The sequence below is a fragment of the Prionailurus bengalensis genome, chromosome E2 (assembly GCF_016509475.1).
Source record: "Prionailurus bengalensis isolate Pbe53 chromosome E2, Fcat_Pben_1.1_paternal_pri, whole genome shotgun sequence".
NCBI lineage: Eukaryota > Metazoa > Chordata > Mammalia > Carnivora > Felidae > Prionailurus > Prionailurus bengalensis.
In genome coordinates this window covers 43,189,996-43,203,650 of record NC_057352.1, presented here as the reverse complement: position 1 = coordinate 43,203,650, position 13,655 = coordinate 43,189,996, and the positions used below count along the sequence as shown (strand labels likewise).

At 56.3% G+C, this 13,655-nt stretch overlaps 3 protein-coding genes across 5 annotated transcripts in view; 2 read left to right on the top strand and 1 right to left on the bottom strand.

The window, feature by feature from the left end:
- Window positions 1-16: 16 nt before the first annotated feature.
- Window positions 17-5,519, top strand: TRADD (TNFRSF1A associated via death domain). Its single transcript, XM_043599498.1, has 5 exons — window positions 17-98; window positions 3,056-3,214; window positions 4,067-4,344; window positions 4,437-4,632; window positions 4,780-5,519. Exons 2-5 carry the CDS (start codon window positions 3,064-3,066, stop codon window positions 5,088-5,090), a joined length of 936 nt encoding a protein of 311 aa, XP_043455433.1. The 5' UTR covers window positions 17-98; window positions 3,056-3,063; the 3' UTR covers window positions 5,091-5,519.
- Window positions 5,520-5,645: 126 nt separating this feature from the next.
- B3GNT9 (UDP-GlcNAc:betaGal beta-1,3-N-acetylglucosaminyltransferase 9) lies at window positions 5,646-10,078 on the top strand. 2 transcript variants are annotated; one of them, XM_043599489.1, is made up of 2 exons: window positions 5,646-7,242; window positions 7,629-10,078. In XM_043599489.1, the coding sequence occupies exons 1-2, from the start codon at window positions 7,080-7,082 to the stop codon at window positions 8,867-8,869; spliced, it is 1,404 nt and encodes a 467-aa protein (XP_043455424.1). In that variant the 5' UTR covers window positions 5,646-7,079; the 3' UTR covers window positions 8,870-10,078. The 2 variants fall into 2 exon arrangements, with proteins under 2 accessions (XP_043455424.1, XP_043455425.1); XM_043599490.1 differs by having other exon boundaries at window positions 7,164-7,268.
- PHAF1 (phagosome assembly factor 1) overlaps window positions 9,627-13,655 on the bottom strand; it is a 31,170-nt gene continuing 27,141 nt past the window's right edge. For both annotated transcript variants that reach the window (XM_043599492.1, XM_043599491.1), the window contains 5 exons: window positions 13,313-13,356; window positions 12,793-12,836; window positions 12,583-12,641; window positions 11,897-11,969; window positions 9,627-11,142 (listed from right to left, as the gene is read on the bottom strand). In XM_043599492.1, the coding sequence (XP_043455427.1) occupies window positions 11,056-11,142; window positions 11,897-11,969; window positions 12,583-12,641; window positions 12,793-12,836; window positions 13,313-13,356 (307 nt within the window). In that variant the 3' untranslated portion in view covers window positions 9,627-11,055. The remainder of the gene's footprint in view (window positions 11,143-11,896; window positions 11,970-12,582; window positions 12,642-12,792; window positions 12,837-13,312; window positions 13,357-13,655) is intronic.

Genomic DNA, 13,655 nt, shown 5'->3' with positions numbered 1-13,655 from the left:
GCTGGGGCGCCGCCCCTGCGCTCCGCGCACACCCGGAAGCAGCCTAGTCCAGTGGAGCAGGGCGGGCGTGGGAATCCGGGCTGGGCCCAGGCCGCCAGGTTAGTGCAGAGGATGGGTGGGCTTTCCCGGGTGCCGGCAGAAACAGAGGCGGATCCCGGCTCAGGAGCGTGGGTGCAGCGCGGTTGTCACCCGCCGCTGCCCGGGCCAGCTGGTGGTGGCGGCCTATTGGGGTGTTTCCTTGGCAGGCGAAAGAGAGCGTACGGACGTTGGCACTAGCGTTCCTCATCCCAGCTAGGGTCTTTCGGTGGCGGCGGGGGGCGGGTGGTCAAGTTCCTACTGGTGGGAAGGCGGGGCGGGGCTCGTTCTGACTTTGTCTGTGAGCAGAGACCTGTTCCCGCCCTAGCCAATTGCACTTGCGAAACCGCAGCACGAGGGTGGGTGCAACTGGAGGCTGGGCAGAGGGGCAGCTGAGTAGGGGGACGCGCCAGGATGGATGCAGTTCTTGAGAGGCTCTGGCCGCGGGCCTTTGCTGTCCACCCAACCGGAGGTGGAGCTGCCCCAGGACAGTTAGGCTATATTAATGGGACCCTGCGCCTGGTTGACCTCTGGTAGTAGGGGCCTATTTTCTTTAGTTGGTACCCGCGTGTCCCTCTCAGTCTCAGCTCAGTGAAGAGTCTCCTTGACCCAGCCCGGCCCCGCCCTCAGAGAGGCGGACTGCGGGCGGATGACGCGCGCGGGGCTTCCCGAGGAGGGGCTTCTGTAGAACGACACGCAGGAAGAGGTTCCTCAGTGGATAACTCGAGCCAAGGGTCCCCGTCCTCGTCTCAATCCTATTATCTGACCCTCCAGACCTCCAGCCCAACCTGTTTGAATTCTCCCATTTGTCCACTAGTGAGTGTGATAAAACATCCCCCCCTTCCTTCAGGTTTCCAGGGCCCGCCCGCCCTGACAGTCCTGATGGGCAGACTCTGGCCCGGTCCCAGACCCCCACCGCTGCAACTTCCACATTCATGAGGTCAGCACCCTCAAGTCAGGGGGCTAAGAAGACATGGAAGAAGAAACGTTTCAGGGCAGGTTCCCACACTTTCCTGCCCTCTGGGCCACTCCCGCTGGGCTCCTCACTTTTGTCACTTGTCTTGTACTGCTCTTGGTCCCACTTATCACCTATAGAGTCTTACCCCGTTTTTTTTTTTTTTTGCTTCGAATTTATGTTGCTTTTTAATACAAAGCAAACATGTCTATTTTACATAAATTAGAATGTTGCTAAATACAATGAAAATACCCGCCCCCCCCCCCCCCAATCTCCTTCTCCACTCCCTGCAGAGGTAAATACTGCTAGCTAGCTTCCTGTTAATTTACAGACTATTGCTTTGGATAAATACACAAGTATTAATATATTTTCTACCAAAAGGTTATGGGGAGGGAGGCTCAAAATGCATGTCCCCTGTGCTCATACTGAGGGTGGGACGGACCATCATCACGTCTGGGTGATGTTGGAGGGTCCCTGCCTGGCTAGTTACTGTCCCAGCTGTGGCTCTCGGGTTATGATCTCGGGGCAGATCTGAAATGCAACCTCTGTTTTGAGGTCAGGATTCCTACTCCCTAACCAACAAAGTCCAAGGGACCCTCTGGCACCCCCCCCCCCCCCCCACTGCTGAGGCTCCCTGTTCCTCATGTAAATGGATGCCAGCTGGGGCCATCCCATCTGTTCTGCCTACAGCAAAGACATCCTGGGTGCTTACAGCTGGGGCTCAGCACCCCCTCCTAGCCCACTGTATATAAATACAGACGATCAGAGATAAAGAAGTGTGACTGGTGAGGCAGGAGGTGGGGTCTTGAGCCAATGTTTCTAGGAAAAGGGTAAGATGTTGCCCCAGGGAAGGTGGGGAGGAAGAATCATGCTGCACCATCCTGCCTCATGGGAATTCCCCCCCCCCCCCCGGGTCTAGGGCTAGGGTTTGGTCAGAAGATAGATGGAGGAGATACTAGCACCAAGGGGCCCTGGCTCTGTCTGGACAAGGAGGGAATCTGTAATAGAACAATTTGAGTTGTGTAAGACGAGAGCCCAGCTCCAAGGACTTTAGAACAAAAGAGGAATGATTTAGCTCACATAACTGAGAAGTTCAGGGTGCAGCTAGAGCCAGGGGCATAGTATGGTTAGGCATGCATCTCTTCATCCCTTGGCTCTGTCTCCTTCTGTGTCAGTTTTATTCTCAGCCAGGCTCTTTCCAGGCAGTGGCAAAGGAGTCCTTATCCTTCCTTCCAGCTCAGCCCCGTGCGAAGGGAAACTAACATCTCTTTCTTATTGGTCCAGCCAGGGTTGCAGGTTGATTCTGATTCACCTGAATCCTATACCCAACTCTGAACTAATTATTTCAGGAAGGGGAGTGGAATATGAAGATTGGCCAGGCCTATTTCTCTCGCTCACACCTGGAGCTAGGGAGTGGGGTTAGCGCCCCCAACAGGCACATGGGTAGAAGACGGAAGGCCCCAAAGTTCAGCCAGGATTGGGGGAGGGAATCTGGGCACAGGTCAACACTAACAGGTATCCTTGGAAGTGAAGCCAGGAGGTATGGTAGGAATGCAGGTGAGAAAACCTAATGGGGGGGCTGTGGTCCCAAAGGGATACTCGGGGCTCAAGTTTAAGCTGAAGGCATACCAGGACATGGGTTCGGTTGGCTGTGGGGCATGGACACTGCCCAGGATAAGGATGTCTCCTATCAGCTTTGATAAGGGAGACATCCTGGCCTGAGGGCGGGGTGGGGGTGGGGAGCAGAACTTCTCTGCCTCCACTGCAGTATAGTATCTCTCTTTTTCTGCCACTGTGACCCTGGGCTTTCTCTGAGAAGATAGTGGATGGACAGTACTCACTCCAAGTCTGGGCTGAGCTGAGCTGGGCTGGGCTGTGCAGAGACAGAAGCACAAGGGGCTGCCTGTGGGATAAACTTCCCCTTACAAGTGTGCCAGCTGGGTGGGGACAGCTGGGCCATGCAGGACTGGACACTTGTCTCCAGGGCTGGGCTGGGGTGATCTGGATGCCTGTCTGTGTCTCCAGGAGGCAAGATGGCGAGTGGGCCAAATGGGCTCGAGGAGTGGGTGGGCAGCGCATACCTGTTTGTGGAGTCCTCGCTGGATAAAGTGGTCCTGTCTGATGCCTACGCTCACCCCCAGCAGAAGGTGGCGGTGTACAGGGCTCTGCGGACTGCACTGGCAGGTGCGTGGGTGGGGGGGTACTTGAAGAGGGAGGGGAACTTGGGCCTTTGTGGGCGGGGCCAGGGGCTGAGGCCCCACCTCCTGAACTCTGTGGGCCCCTTGCTTAACCACCCTGTTAAGGAAAAGATATGATGGGGTGGGGAGGAGGGGAGAGGGGTGCTTGGTTTCATAAGTCTGTCTTCTCTGTTTATGCATGTGTGCCCTTGGGTGTAGACATGTGTCCCCGTCTCTGTGTATGATCTACCTATATGTGCACTAACGCCCCCCCACCTGCTTGATGCCCTCTACTCACCAGACCAGCCAGCTCTCTGCTTTCTACTAATCGCCCATCTCTCTCTTTTCCTCTCTCACTGCAGCACTCCTTGCCCAAGACCCCTCCCTAGTACCTACCTTTCCGGGGAGCCCCCCTTTCCCTTCTCGGGGCAGAGGCCACAGGAAGCTGAAGCCGTTTGGGGGATCCGCTTCCTTCCCGGGCAGTGGGAGCCACAGTTGGTGGAGACTGAAGACCTGAGACCTCTCCCTCCACTGTCCTGCCGGGTGCCCACCCAGAAGGCTTGGCTGCCCTGGGCATACGCCCCTCTCTGTGCTGCAAAGCCTCTCCCTATGTCCCTTTTGCCCACCCTCATTTGAGGCTTCAACGATGGGGCTGGGGTGGCACCCATTCCGTCTTACGGTGCTCCCTGTGATAGGTTCTGGCTTTCATTTTGGGTTGTTGCTGTGTGCATGCCAGTTTTGTTTCCCAGCTGGGAGCTAGGAACAGGGAGGGAGTCTGCGCGGGCTTCGCCCCACTACGGTCGCTTGGAGAACGGCCCCGCATGGGGACCGCCTGTCGCCTGACTGTCCGCCTCCGCAGAGAGTGTTGGGAGTCCGGAGGTGCTACAGATGCTCAAGATCCACCGCAGTGAACCGCAGCTGATTGTGCAGGTGCGTTTCTGCGGACGCCAGCCCTGCAGCCGCTTTCTGCGCGCTTATCGCGAGGGGGCGCTGCGCGCCGCGCTGCAAGGGTGCTTGGCAGCAGCCCTCGCCCAGCATTCGGTGCCGTTGGAACTGGAGCTGCGCGCTGGCGTGGAGCGACTGGATACCTTGCTGACGGATGAAGAGCGCTGTTTGAGTTGCATCTTCGCCCAGAAGGTGCGGCTGGGCCAGGGCCAGGGCCAGGTTAGGGTGGGGCGGGGGATCCGCAGCTAACACACCTACCGACGACCCCCCACTGCCCTCCCTAGCCTGACCGGCTCCGGGACGACGAGCTCTCTGAGTTAGAGGATGCGCTCCGGAATCTGACATGCGGCTCAGGGGGCCAGGGTAGCGACGTGGAGGTCGCTCCGGTGCCCTCGCAGTCCCTGGATGCCTCTCTCTCAGACGAGAAGCCGCCGCCGCCGCCATCTGGCCAGACTTTTCTGTTCCAGGGTCAGCCCATAGGTGAGGCGAGCTCAGAGGCGCAGGCAAGGTCACTGGGAAGATGGAGTTTGGGGAGGAGCAAGGTCTGGGCCGGGTAGTACCTGGGTGGGAATGGAGGGTACCGCTCCTGGCTTCCCGAGCTCATTCTGCTTCCCGCTCCCCCCGCAGTGAACCGGCCGCTGAGCCTGCAGGACCAACAGACGTTCGCGCGCTCAGTAGGCCTCAAGTGGCGCAAAGTGGGGCGCTCCTTGCAGCGAGGCTGTCGTGCGCTGCGGGACCCGGCGCTCGACTCACTGGCCTATGAGTACGAGCGCGACGGGCTGTACGAGCAGGCCTTCCAGCTGCTGCGGCGCTTCGTGCAGGCCGAGGGTCGCCGCGCCACGCTGCAGCGCCTGGTAGAGGCACTAGAGGAGAACGAGCTCACCAGCCTGGCAGAGGACTTGCTGGGCCTGGCGAATCCCGATGGCGGCCTGGCGTAGGTTGGGTACCAGAGAAAGGGACGAACGGCCAGTTGTCCAGCCCAGGTTTGGAGCACTTGGATGACCCTAGAGTCCCTTCTGCTGCTACTGCTGAGCTCTGTCCATCCATGGGACTCTGAGACCACACTTATAACCCCACTTAGCCGAACTGTTGGAGCTGCTGGGCAGTGTTGATTGCCTTCTTCAAGAGTTGGGCAAGCACCCACCATGCCTACTGGGGTGCCACTGGGGATTTGGCTCCAGATACTATGACACAGACAGAGTGCATGGGTGACCTGCTGCAGCAGTCTGCCCACCCCAAATGAAGGGCTTCTGGCCAGCCCTTACCTCTTCACTCACTGAACAGGTAACTGCTCATTAAGCACTTGCTGTGTCCTAGTTATCATCCTGGTGCTGTAAATACTGTGGTGAACAAGATACATGAAACTGCCTGGCCCCAGTTCATACTCAGTGTCGGACTGCAGATATTAAGCAACTGTAATAAATGTGAAAAATAGGGGTTTTTTGATGTGAAAAATAGGGGTTAGGCTTCTGGGGAGAGATAGGAGTGTGAATAGGGGAGACGGTGGGGGTTTGAGAGAATGGCAACATTCTGGGCATAGCCAGCCTCAGGTGAAGTCTTGGGGAATGTTAGAAGAACAGGAAGTTTGGAATGGCTGCATCTAGGGGTGGGTGGGTTTGTAGAGAGACCAGACCAGTTGGTGAGTATGGGAGGCAGATAGCTTGGGGACTGGTGAGCCATTTTATAGAGTTTGGATTTTATACTGAGGCCAGTGAGAAGCATTTAGAGGGTTTGGGGAGTTAAGGTTGGGAGGCTGGTGAGGAAGGAGATGGGGAGGGAGGAGGATGGAGAGAGGGGAGGGGAGGAGAGAGAGGGTCTAGGCTAGGGCCCTGGCAGCAGAGATGGAGGGAAGGGATGAACACTAGGAGCAGTTTAGGATGAAAGATAGCAGGCCTAATGACACTGGATGAGGAGTGAGAGTGAAGGAGGACCTCAGGGTTTCAGCTTTTGTCAGCTAGATGGAGGGTGGGGTTGCCTGCTGAGATGGGGGCCCTCAATCTCCAGAACAACTCTCTGCCCACCTGGGTCCCGGATCAAACCCTTTTCTCACGGCATGCTTCAGGAATCCCCTAGCTGAACCATCCCTGTCCATCCAATCTGGCCTGCAGTGGCCCAGGCCTACAGGAGGCTATGCTGATTTGGGGCACTAGGGACCAGGGGGCCCAAGAGGTGCCTCTGGGGAAACAGACTTAAGTGCTCACTGTGAAGTTAAAGCAGAGGGGGTTGACCCCCTGTCCCGTGTCCTAGTGGATAGATGGAGAGAGGGGGCAAAGGAGGACAGAGGGAAGAGTTCCAGACTGAGTTCCAGAAGACCTGGGGCAGTGCTCTTACTTTCTGCTTATATGATGCTGGGCAAGTCACTTAACTCCCTGAAAGGCACTGTCCCCACCTGGACATGAGCAATGAAAGCTGCTACCAGCGTTGTGAGAATTGAATGACCTGTCTTTGGTGTGTGTGTGTGTGTGTGTGTGCGCCCGCCCGCTGGAGGGTGGGGGTGGGGGAGCATAGAACCAGGAGTAGGGAGGCAGCCACGTGTCCGGGGCCATTTATAATTTATAGGTCCTGCCTGGTAGAACCAGGGCTGCTGGTGAGCTGAGGAGAGGCTCTTCCAAGATAGTCTGGGACAGTGGCCAAGTAGAAGTCTAAGACGCTGGGCCTCAGGGATTTGGGACCCGCCTGCCCTGGGCTCCTGCCAGCCAAGACCCTGTCCCACTCCGAAGAGGTAGGGGTGTGGAGATTAACCAGAAAGGCTAATGTTTCTTCCTGCCCTCACGGAAAGGCAGATTTGGGGCATTTGAGCCCACACCGAGACCAGAACCCACCTTCTCAGACCTTCCCAGAGAGTTGCCTGTGGGGATTCTTCTCAGAGATTAGTCCCCACTTGGAGACAGCGCTCCCTGAGGCGCCAGGGCGGAGCTGAGCTCCAGATGTCCCGGCGCGCACAGCTGGAGGGTCACGTGGCAGCGGCCCCGGCCCCCCTTCCTGCCAACGCTGCATTTGGCCCAGGCCCGGTTCATGGCTGCCCTTGGGACCCTGCGCTGAGCCCCGGAGCCCTGGCGTCCGGGGCCGCGCCGCTCCCAAGGGACGAGAGTGAGTGTCGGGATCCCAAGGACGTGGTGGGTAGGGAGGGGTGGAAGGGATTCGGCTTCAGCGCGGGAAGGACGGGTTGGGAATCGGGCCGAGGCTCCGAGGCTCCGAGGCTCCCGGCCTTGAGGAACCGTCCTGGGCCGGGGTTGAGGGGTGGGAATTGGCTACTAGGAGGAACTTCCAGCCCCTTCAGGGTGCCCATCCCAGTGTTGGTGGGGGTGGGGTGGGGTGCCACGGCCCGGAGAAGGAAAACGCCGGAGGACGAATGGCTGGTAGCGGAGACCCTCGGCTTGTGGTCTCAGCCCCCTCCCCCTGGGGAGAGAGGGGCTGGGAGCCCCTACCAGCCGCTGGCTTTCGCGGCAGGGGCCCCTGACTGAGTTTCTCCGCAGGGGGCGGGGGCGTGAGCCACGCGGACATGAGGCGGAGGCTGCGCCTACGCGGGGACGCGTCGATCACGCTTCTCCTTGGCACCGCCCTCGGCCTCCTGCTCTACACACAGCGCGAGGGCGCGACCCCGACGACCAACGCACTCCGAGCGCAAGGGAAGGTAGAGGCAGCGCCTACTCCGGGACTCCGAGTCTTCCAGGCACGGGACGCGGACGCAGCCCCAGCCCCTCTGGTCTACGAAGGGGACACACCGGAGCCGCCCACACCCACGGGGCCCTTTGACTTTGGCCGCTACCTACGCGCCAAGGACCAGCGGCGCTTCCCCTTGCTCATTAATCAGCCGCACAAATGCCGAGGAGATGGCGCACCTGAAGGTGGACCCGACTTGCTCATCGCCGTCAAGTCAGTGGCGGCGGACTTCGAGCGGCGCCAGGCCGTGCGCCAGACGTGGGGTGCTGAGGGCCGTGTGCAGGGGGCGCTCGTGCGCCGCGTGTTCTTGCTGGGCGTGCCCAGGAGCACGGGCACTGACAGGGCAGACACCGAGGGGGATGGCACGCGAACCCACTGGCCAGCCCTGCTGCGTGCCGAAAGCCGTGCATACGCGGACATCCTGCTCTGGGCTTTTGACGACACTTTCTTCAACCTAACGCTCAAGGAGATCCACTTTCTGGCCTGGGCCTCTGCCTACTGTCCCGAGGTGCGCTTCGTTTTTAAGGGCGACGCAGATGTGTTTGTGCACGTGGGAAACCTGCTGGAGTTCCTGGCGCCGCGGGACCCGGCGCAGGACCTGCTTGCGGGTGACGTGATTGTGCAGGCTCGGCCAATCCGCGCGCGAGCTAGCAAATACTACATCCCAGAGGCTGTGTATGGCTTGCCCGCCTACCCGGCCTACGCGGGTGGTGGTGGCTTTGTGCTTTCAGGGGTTACGCTGCGTCGCCTGGCCGGCGCCTGTGCACAGGTTGAGCTTTTCCCCATTGACGACGTCTTTCTGGGCATGTGTCTACAGCGCCTTCGGCTCACACCGGAACCTCACCCTGCTTTCCGCACCTTTGGCATCCCTCGTCCTTCAGCCGCGCCGCACCTGCGCACCTTTGACCCCTGCTTTTACCGGGAGCTAGTTGTAGTGCACGGGCTCTCGGCGGCCGACATCTGGCTTATGTGGCGCCTGCTGAACGGGCCCCATGGCCCAGCCTGTGCGCGTCCTTGGCCTGCCGCTGCTGGCTCTTTCCGGTGGGACTCCTAGGTAACTTCATGGCCCCAAGATCCCCTTCATTCAGACCCAGGATAATTACTGCCGTGTATGTAATTCTCTCCCAGAGGCTGAAGAGTTCAAACTCTAGCCCCATTTCACCAGGAATTGGCCTCCACAGGGCCCCAAGGAACTAAGATTGTGCTTGGCTCCTGCTGGCCTGGAACCATTCGAACAGTAGTCCTTTGAGACAGCCAGGGCTGAGGCCATAGAGCACCAGGCTCTGCCAAAGAGGGACATGTTTGGTCCTCCTACTACCAAATAGGTATTGGGGAGCTGGGATGGGTGGTGGTTAAGAGGCTCACGTAATCTGACCCTAGTCCTTGGTTTGGAGGCCCTAGAATGCTGCAGATGCAGTTTTTTGTTTTTTTTTCCCTCCAAGGCTGGAGGAGGTGTGGGGGCCTGGCCTCGGTCCTCCAGGCAGGCATTTGGCTTCCCACCTGCACCTCCAAATCAGAATTTCAGCCCTGGGCAGATCTTTAAATCTTCTGAGGTCTTTCCTGAAGCCAACCCCTCCTGGGCCCTGGTCTGGCTGGAACACCAGGGACAGAGGCACACAGGGACAGCTGAGTGCATGGTCCCACCTAGAGTCTCCCCACTGCAGAACTTTCACCCATACAACAATGCCAGTCTCCTACTAGAGGCTATGCTGCCCCACTCAGAGGAGCCAAAGAACCCAAGATAAAGCTACCACCATAAAACTACCCATATTCTTCAACCACCCAGTTTCTCAAAAATCAACACCCCCATGTTTATTTTAGTACAAACATCCCAGCAACAGCACGTGGTAAGCTGCTGCTGAGGGCATAGGCCTTTATTGGAGGGGTATGGGCAGGGCATGAGGAAGGTTCCCCTATTCTAGGAGGATGGGAATAGTCCTGGCTGCCCCAACAGTGGGATGTAATGTGGGCTGGGGGGGAGGGGGGTCCTCCGGCCAGGCCACAGTCCAAATAGGAAGACACCAGTCAGTCACAAAGTTATGGGAGCGCCACACAAGCCTGGCTGTAACCCAGGAACCACTTAGGAGCCTGGGGCAGGTCCCCTGCACATTCATTGTTAAACTCTACAGGATGAGGCTGTACATGAGTTAATTACAAAAGAGTCATATTTACAAAAATATGTACACACATTTGAAAAACTCACAAAATTGTCATCTATGTATCACAAGTTGCTAGACCAAAATATTAAAAATGGGTAAAATTATACATTTCTCTTCTCAATTCTTTTCAAAAGGATTATTTTTAAAGCACATATGCTACTTTCCTTAGTAAGACCCATGTAAAGACTGAGCAGCCCAGCTTTCCTTGAGCCCCAGAGGCCTTGAACCATGAATGGGCCTGGCCAGGGGACACTGCCCAGGGTTGGGGCAAGAGAGCCAGCCCTCAGTGCAGAACAGAATGCTGAAACAACAAAAGGAGGAAGATGTCTTTGGCTAAAACTTTGGCATTAAATAAAAGAGGCAAACAGGATGGAAACATGCAGCCTGCCAGCCATGTTGGGGAAGAGTGCGGGCACAGGTGACCTTGAAGACTGGCTCCAAGAGGGGTAGGAACAAGGCCTGGGCACATACCTAGATGGTAAAAAGTTGTGTTTCAACCAGTTGGGTGTGCCTACTGGGCCTGGTAGGGAGCGCGTGCAAGGAAGGAACAGGGAAGGGCAGGTGGGCCACGTTGGCCACAGCCAGCTCATCAAGTAACTAAAGTAGATGTAGTGCAAAAGTTGCAACCAAGTACTATGGACATGCTACCTGCTTGCCTTAAGGGTCACGTGGCAACAATGGGCCAAAGGCAGGACCTCATCCTCGTCCTCGGTGCCTGTGACCTCAGCCACAGAAAGAGTCCCAACTTTTCCCAATGTGTGTGGGGCAGGGGAGAAAGAACCCTGCCTCCTTATGTGTTAGTCGAGGTCTCCTGGGTCCAGGTATCAAGGCTCAGAGTTTGTGCTTCTCTTTGCAGTCGGTGTCCTCTGTTGGCACCAGCAAGCCAAGGACAGACAGAGGAATATCTGGGCCTCTCACTCCATGGCAGAGCACCCAGTCTGAGCCCCACCTCAGAACATCACAACAGCCCTTCAACACTGGCAGGGTGTCCAAGAAAACCCACAGGGTGGCACATGGAAGCCTGCTGAATAGGATGCGATGCACATCTCCACAGGGCAGAGGGGCATGGGCGGTGATGTCCTTAGGGGAGCTCCGCTGTTCTCAGGTGGGCACCAGGCCTGGGGGGGCCATACAGGGTCACCGAGGCAATATGGTTATTCTGCATGACCTGGTGTGAGTAGAGGACAAGGAATCAAAGGGAAGGAGAAGAAGGGATGTAGGCAGGGCAGGCAATCATCCATAAAAACCACCAGTGAGGCTAGTACTGGGGCTGTGACTGCAGAGAAAGGATTTGAAGCAGCTCCTGTGCACAGTGGATTGTTCCATGTACAAAACACCTGCACACAGGGGTGGGCTGATACCTAAACACCCCCAACTCATGTTAGAGCTCATCTCTGGCCCAGAAACTGCCTGCTCTTCATGGAATACATCAACTTCACTATACCTATTTATCCAGTCCTTCTGGAACTGCTTGGGGCCTACTGAAGTTATTTGGGTGTAGCAACCAAAAGAGAAAACAGGGACAGCCCATTCCTCTCCCAAGCCAGTGGGGCCTCTATAGACACTTACCCATAGCACATTCTTTCACATGGCATGCAAAGGTACCCAACACTCTTGTGGTGAGCCCCACTTGCCCCCTGGCGTTTCCTCTCCTACTGTATTTACATTCTCAAATATGTGGGATCGCCATCACCTCTCACCTTGTTGGATATAGATCACTGCTTTAGCCTCCATGATCCCAAATTTCCCCAACATAGTTTCTGAACCCTTACTGTTGAATGTGGGTAAGTCAGATTCTTAGCAGACAGGGTTACTGTGGAAGGATTAACTCACCCAGCAGAGCCGTTAGGCCCTCCCCAACCTTTCTCCATCACTTGCCCATCCCTGGCATGGCCACCAGCCCCTTAACCCCCAGGGCTTACCTCAAAGATCATCCGCTGAAGACCAAAGCAGAATGTGGAGCCAAATGGGTTGGTGTTGTTTGGGGAGGAGGACCTGAGGCCAGGGAAGCCAGAATTAGAGGGGCAGACAAAAGCCGAGGCCAGGCAGGGCATCCAGTCCCTTTTGGGATGGGGGCTATTGTCCACTGGTCTCTCCTGGCTTTATCTGTTTCCCACAAAGGCCCTTGAGGTCCCAAGGGTGGTGACAGGTCTTATTCAAGCTCTGAATCCTACACAGTCTAGTGGTACACAGAAGGTTATTACGAAGTTAGAGTGGCGTGGCAAGAAGTTAGGAAGGAGGAGCCACATGCAGCATGGCAACTGAGTACAAAGCTGTGGGCTGCAGCCTGTGAAACTCTGATGGGAAAAAAGAGTCCAGGGAAGCCAATGAAAAGTGCTTTACTTTCTGAATAACTAGGGGTGAAAGGGTCCCTCTATCTGGAGGTAGCTGGAGGGGGGCTATCACAGGGGGCAACCTCTCTGGTACAGGTAAACATGCAGAATAGCTGGCCCTGTTGTAATGTGCAGGGTGGGGGCAGGAAATAATGTCTGTGGCAACACTAGCAACTTCTGTCATTTCTAAGCCATAGGCACTGCTAGGCTTCCCTACCCCATGTGGCCTGTGAGGAGCAGGATGGGGTCATCAGAGACAGCAGCCTCCCGCTCACCTGTGTAGGACAACAGGCTTCTCCACAGGGTGGCCCAGGAGCTCTTGGATACTGTCCCACTGCAAAAGGGATGGGGGTGGCAAGAGCTTAGCAGAGACCTAACCATGCCTGTGACCAGTGGCTGGCCCATAGGATGTGGGCCCCAGACTGCTGGTGGGCTCACACCCACTTCATTTTGGGGCTACATCGGGTGGGAAAATATGAGCTCACCTTGCTGTAGGTTGTGCATGTTTCTGTCTGACCATCTGCATTTTCTGAAAAGAAACATAGGGTGGGTTGGTAGCTGGCCCAGCACACCTGTGACCCCAGCCCTAGGCAGAATCCAAACCTGGCCACCCTGTGCATTGGGGTTGGAGTACAGAGGGAAGGCAGATGGGCTATTTCAGAGTTCTTGGATGGAAGAGGGTAGTGAACCAGCAGATGGACAGCAGTCACAAGACTGACCTGGAAGCACCTGGATAATCATGTATAGGAAACTCCCCGTCAGAGATAACCATCCCCACTCATCAATCCCATGGTCAAAGGAAAAGACCTTTAGAACCTTCAGGAGACTACAGACCAGAACAATACAGCCCCAGAACAAAGAGCCCAACCCAGAGGAGCTGAGGCTAAGGGCAAAGGCTCCATAAACCCAACCACTAGCATTTCTGTTTGGATCACGGTCTCTTCTCATCATGAGAGACTAACTCTCCAAAACACTTTCTTTACTCTGAAGATATTCACTACTTACCTTTCTTTATGGCTAGTGGGATCTTGAACTCACAGCGATGATAACTAGAGAGAGAAGTCAGATAGGTAAAGGCTGGGCCCCATGAGAGGCCTGACCCCCTGTGCATCTCAACCCTGCAACCCAGGAAAAACATAATGAATCTGTCCTCGAAAGCCCTGGCTCTGGGGTCTAGGGTCTAAAGACCCTATCATCTTGGATAAGATACCAAGCTCTCTGAACCTATTTCCCTATTTGTAAAATGGGTACAAATGGAGAGATAAAAGGTATTGGACACTGTACCAGGAACAGAACGAACACTCAAGAAATGTTTGCTTCCCATAAAACTAAGAATTTAGGTACAAAT

Bases quoted from the DNA above. Each gene is read 5' to 3' on its own strand.
- TRADD (XM_043599498.1), top strand. From the start codon at position 3,064: ATGGCGAGTGGGCCAAATGGGCTCGAGGAGTGGGTGGGCAGCGCATAC. The intron at 3,215-4,066 runs GTGCGTGGGTGG...CCGCCTCCGCAG, and splicing joins TCTGCGGACTGCACTGGCAG to AGAGTGTTGGGAGTCCGGAG. The intron at 4,345-4,436 runs GTGCGGCTGGGC...TGCCCTCCCTAG, and splicing joins GTTGCATCTTCGCCCAGAAG to CCTGACCGGCTCCGGGACGA.
- B3GNT9 (XM_043599489.1), top strand. From the start codon at position 7,080: ATGTCCCGGCGCGCACAGCTGGAGGGTCACGTGGCAGCGGCCCCGGCC. The intron at 7,243-7,628 runs GTGAGTGTCGGG...GTTTCTCCGCAG, and splicing joins GCCGCTCCCAAGGGACGAGA to GGGGCGGGGGCGTGAGCCAC.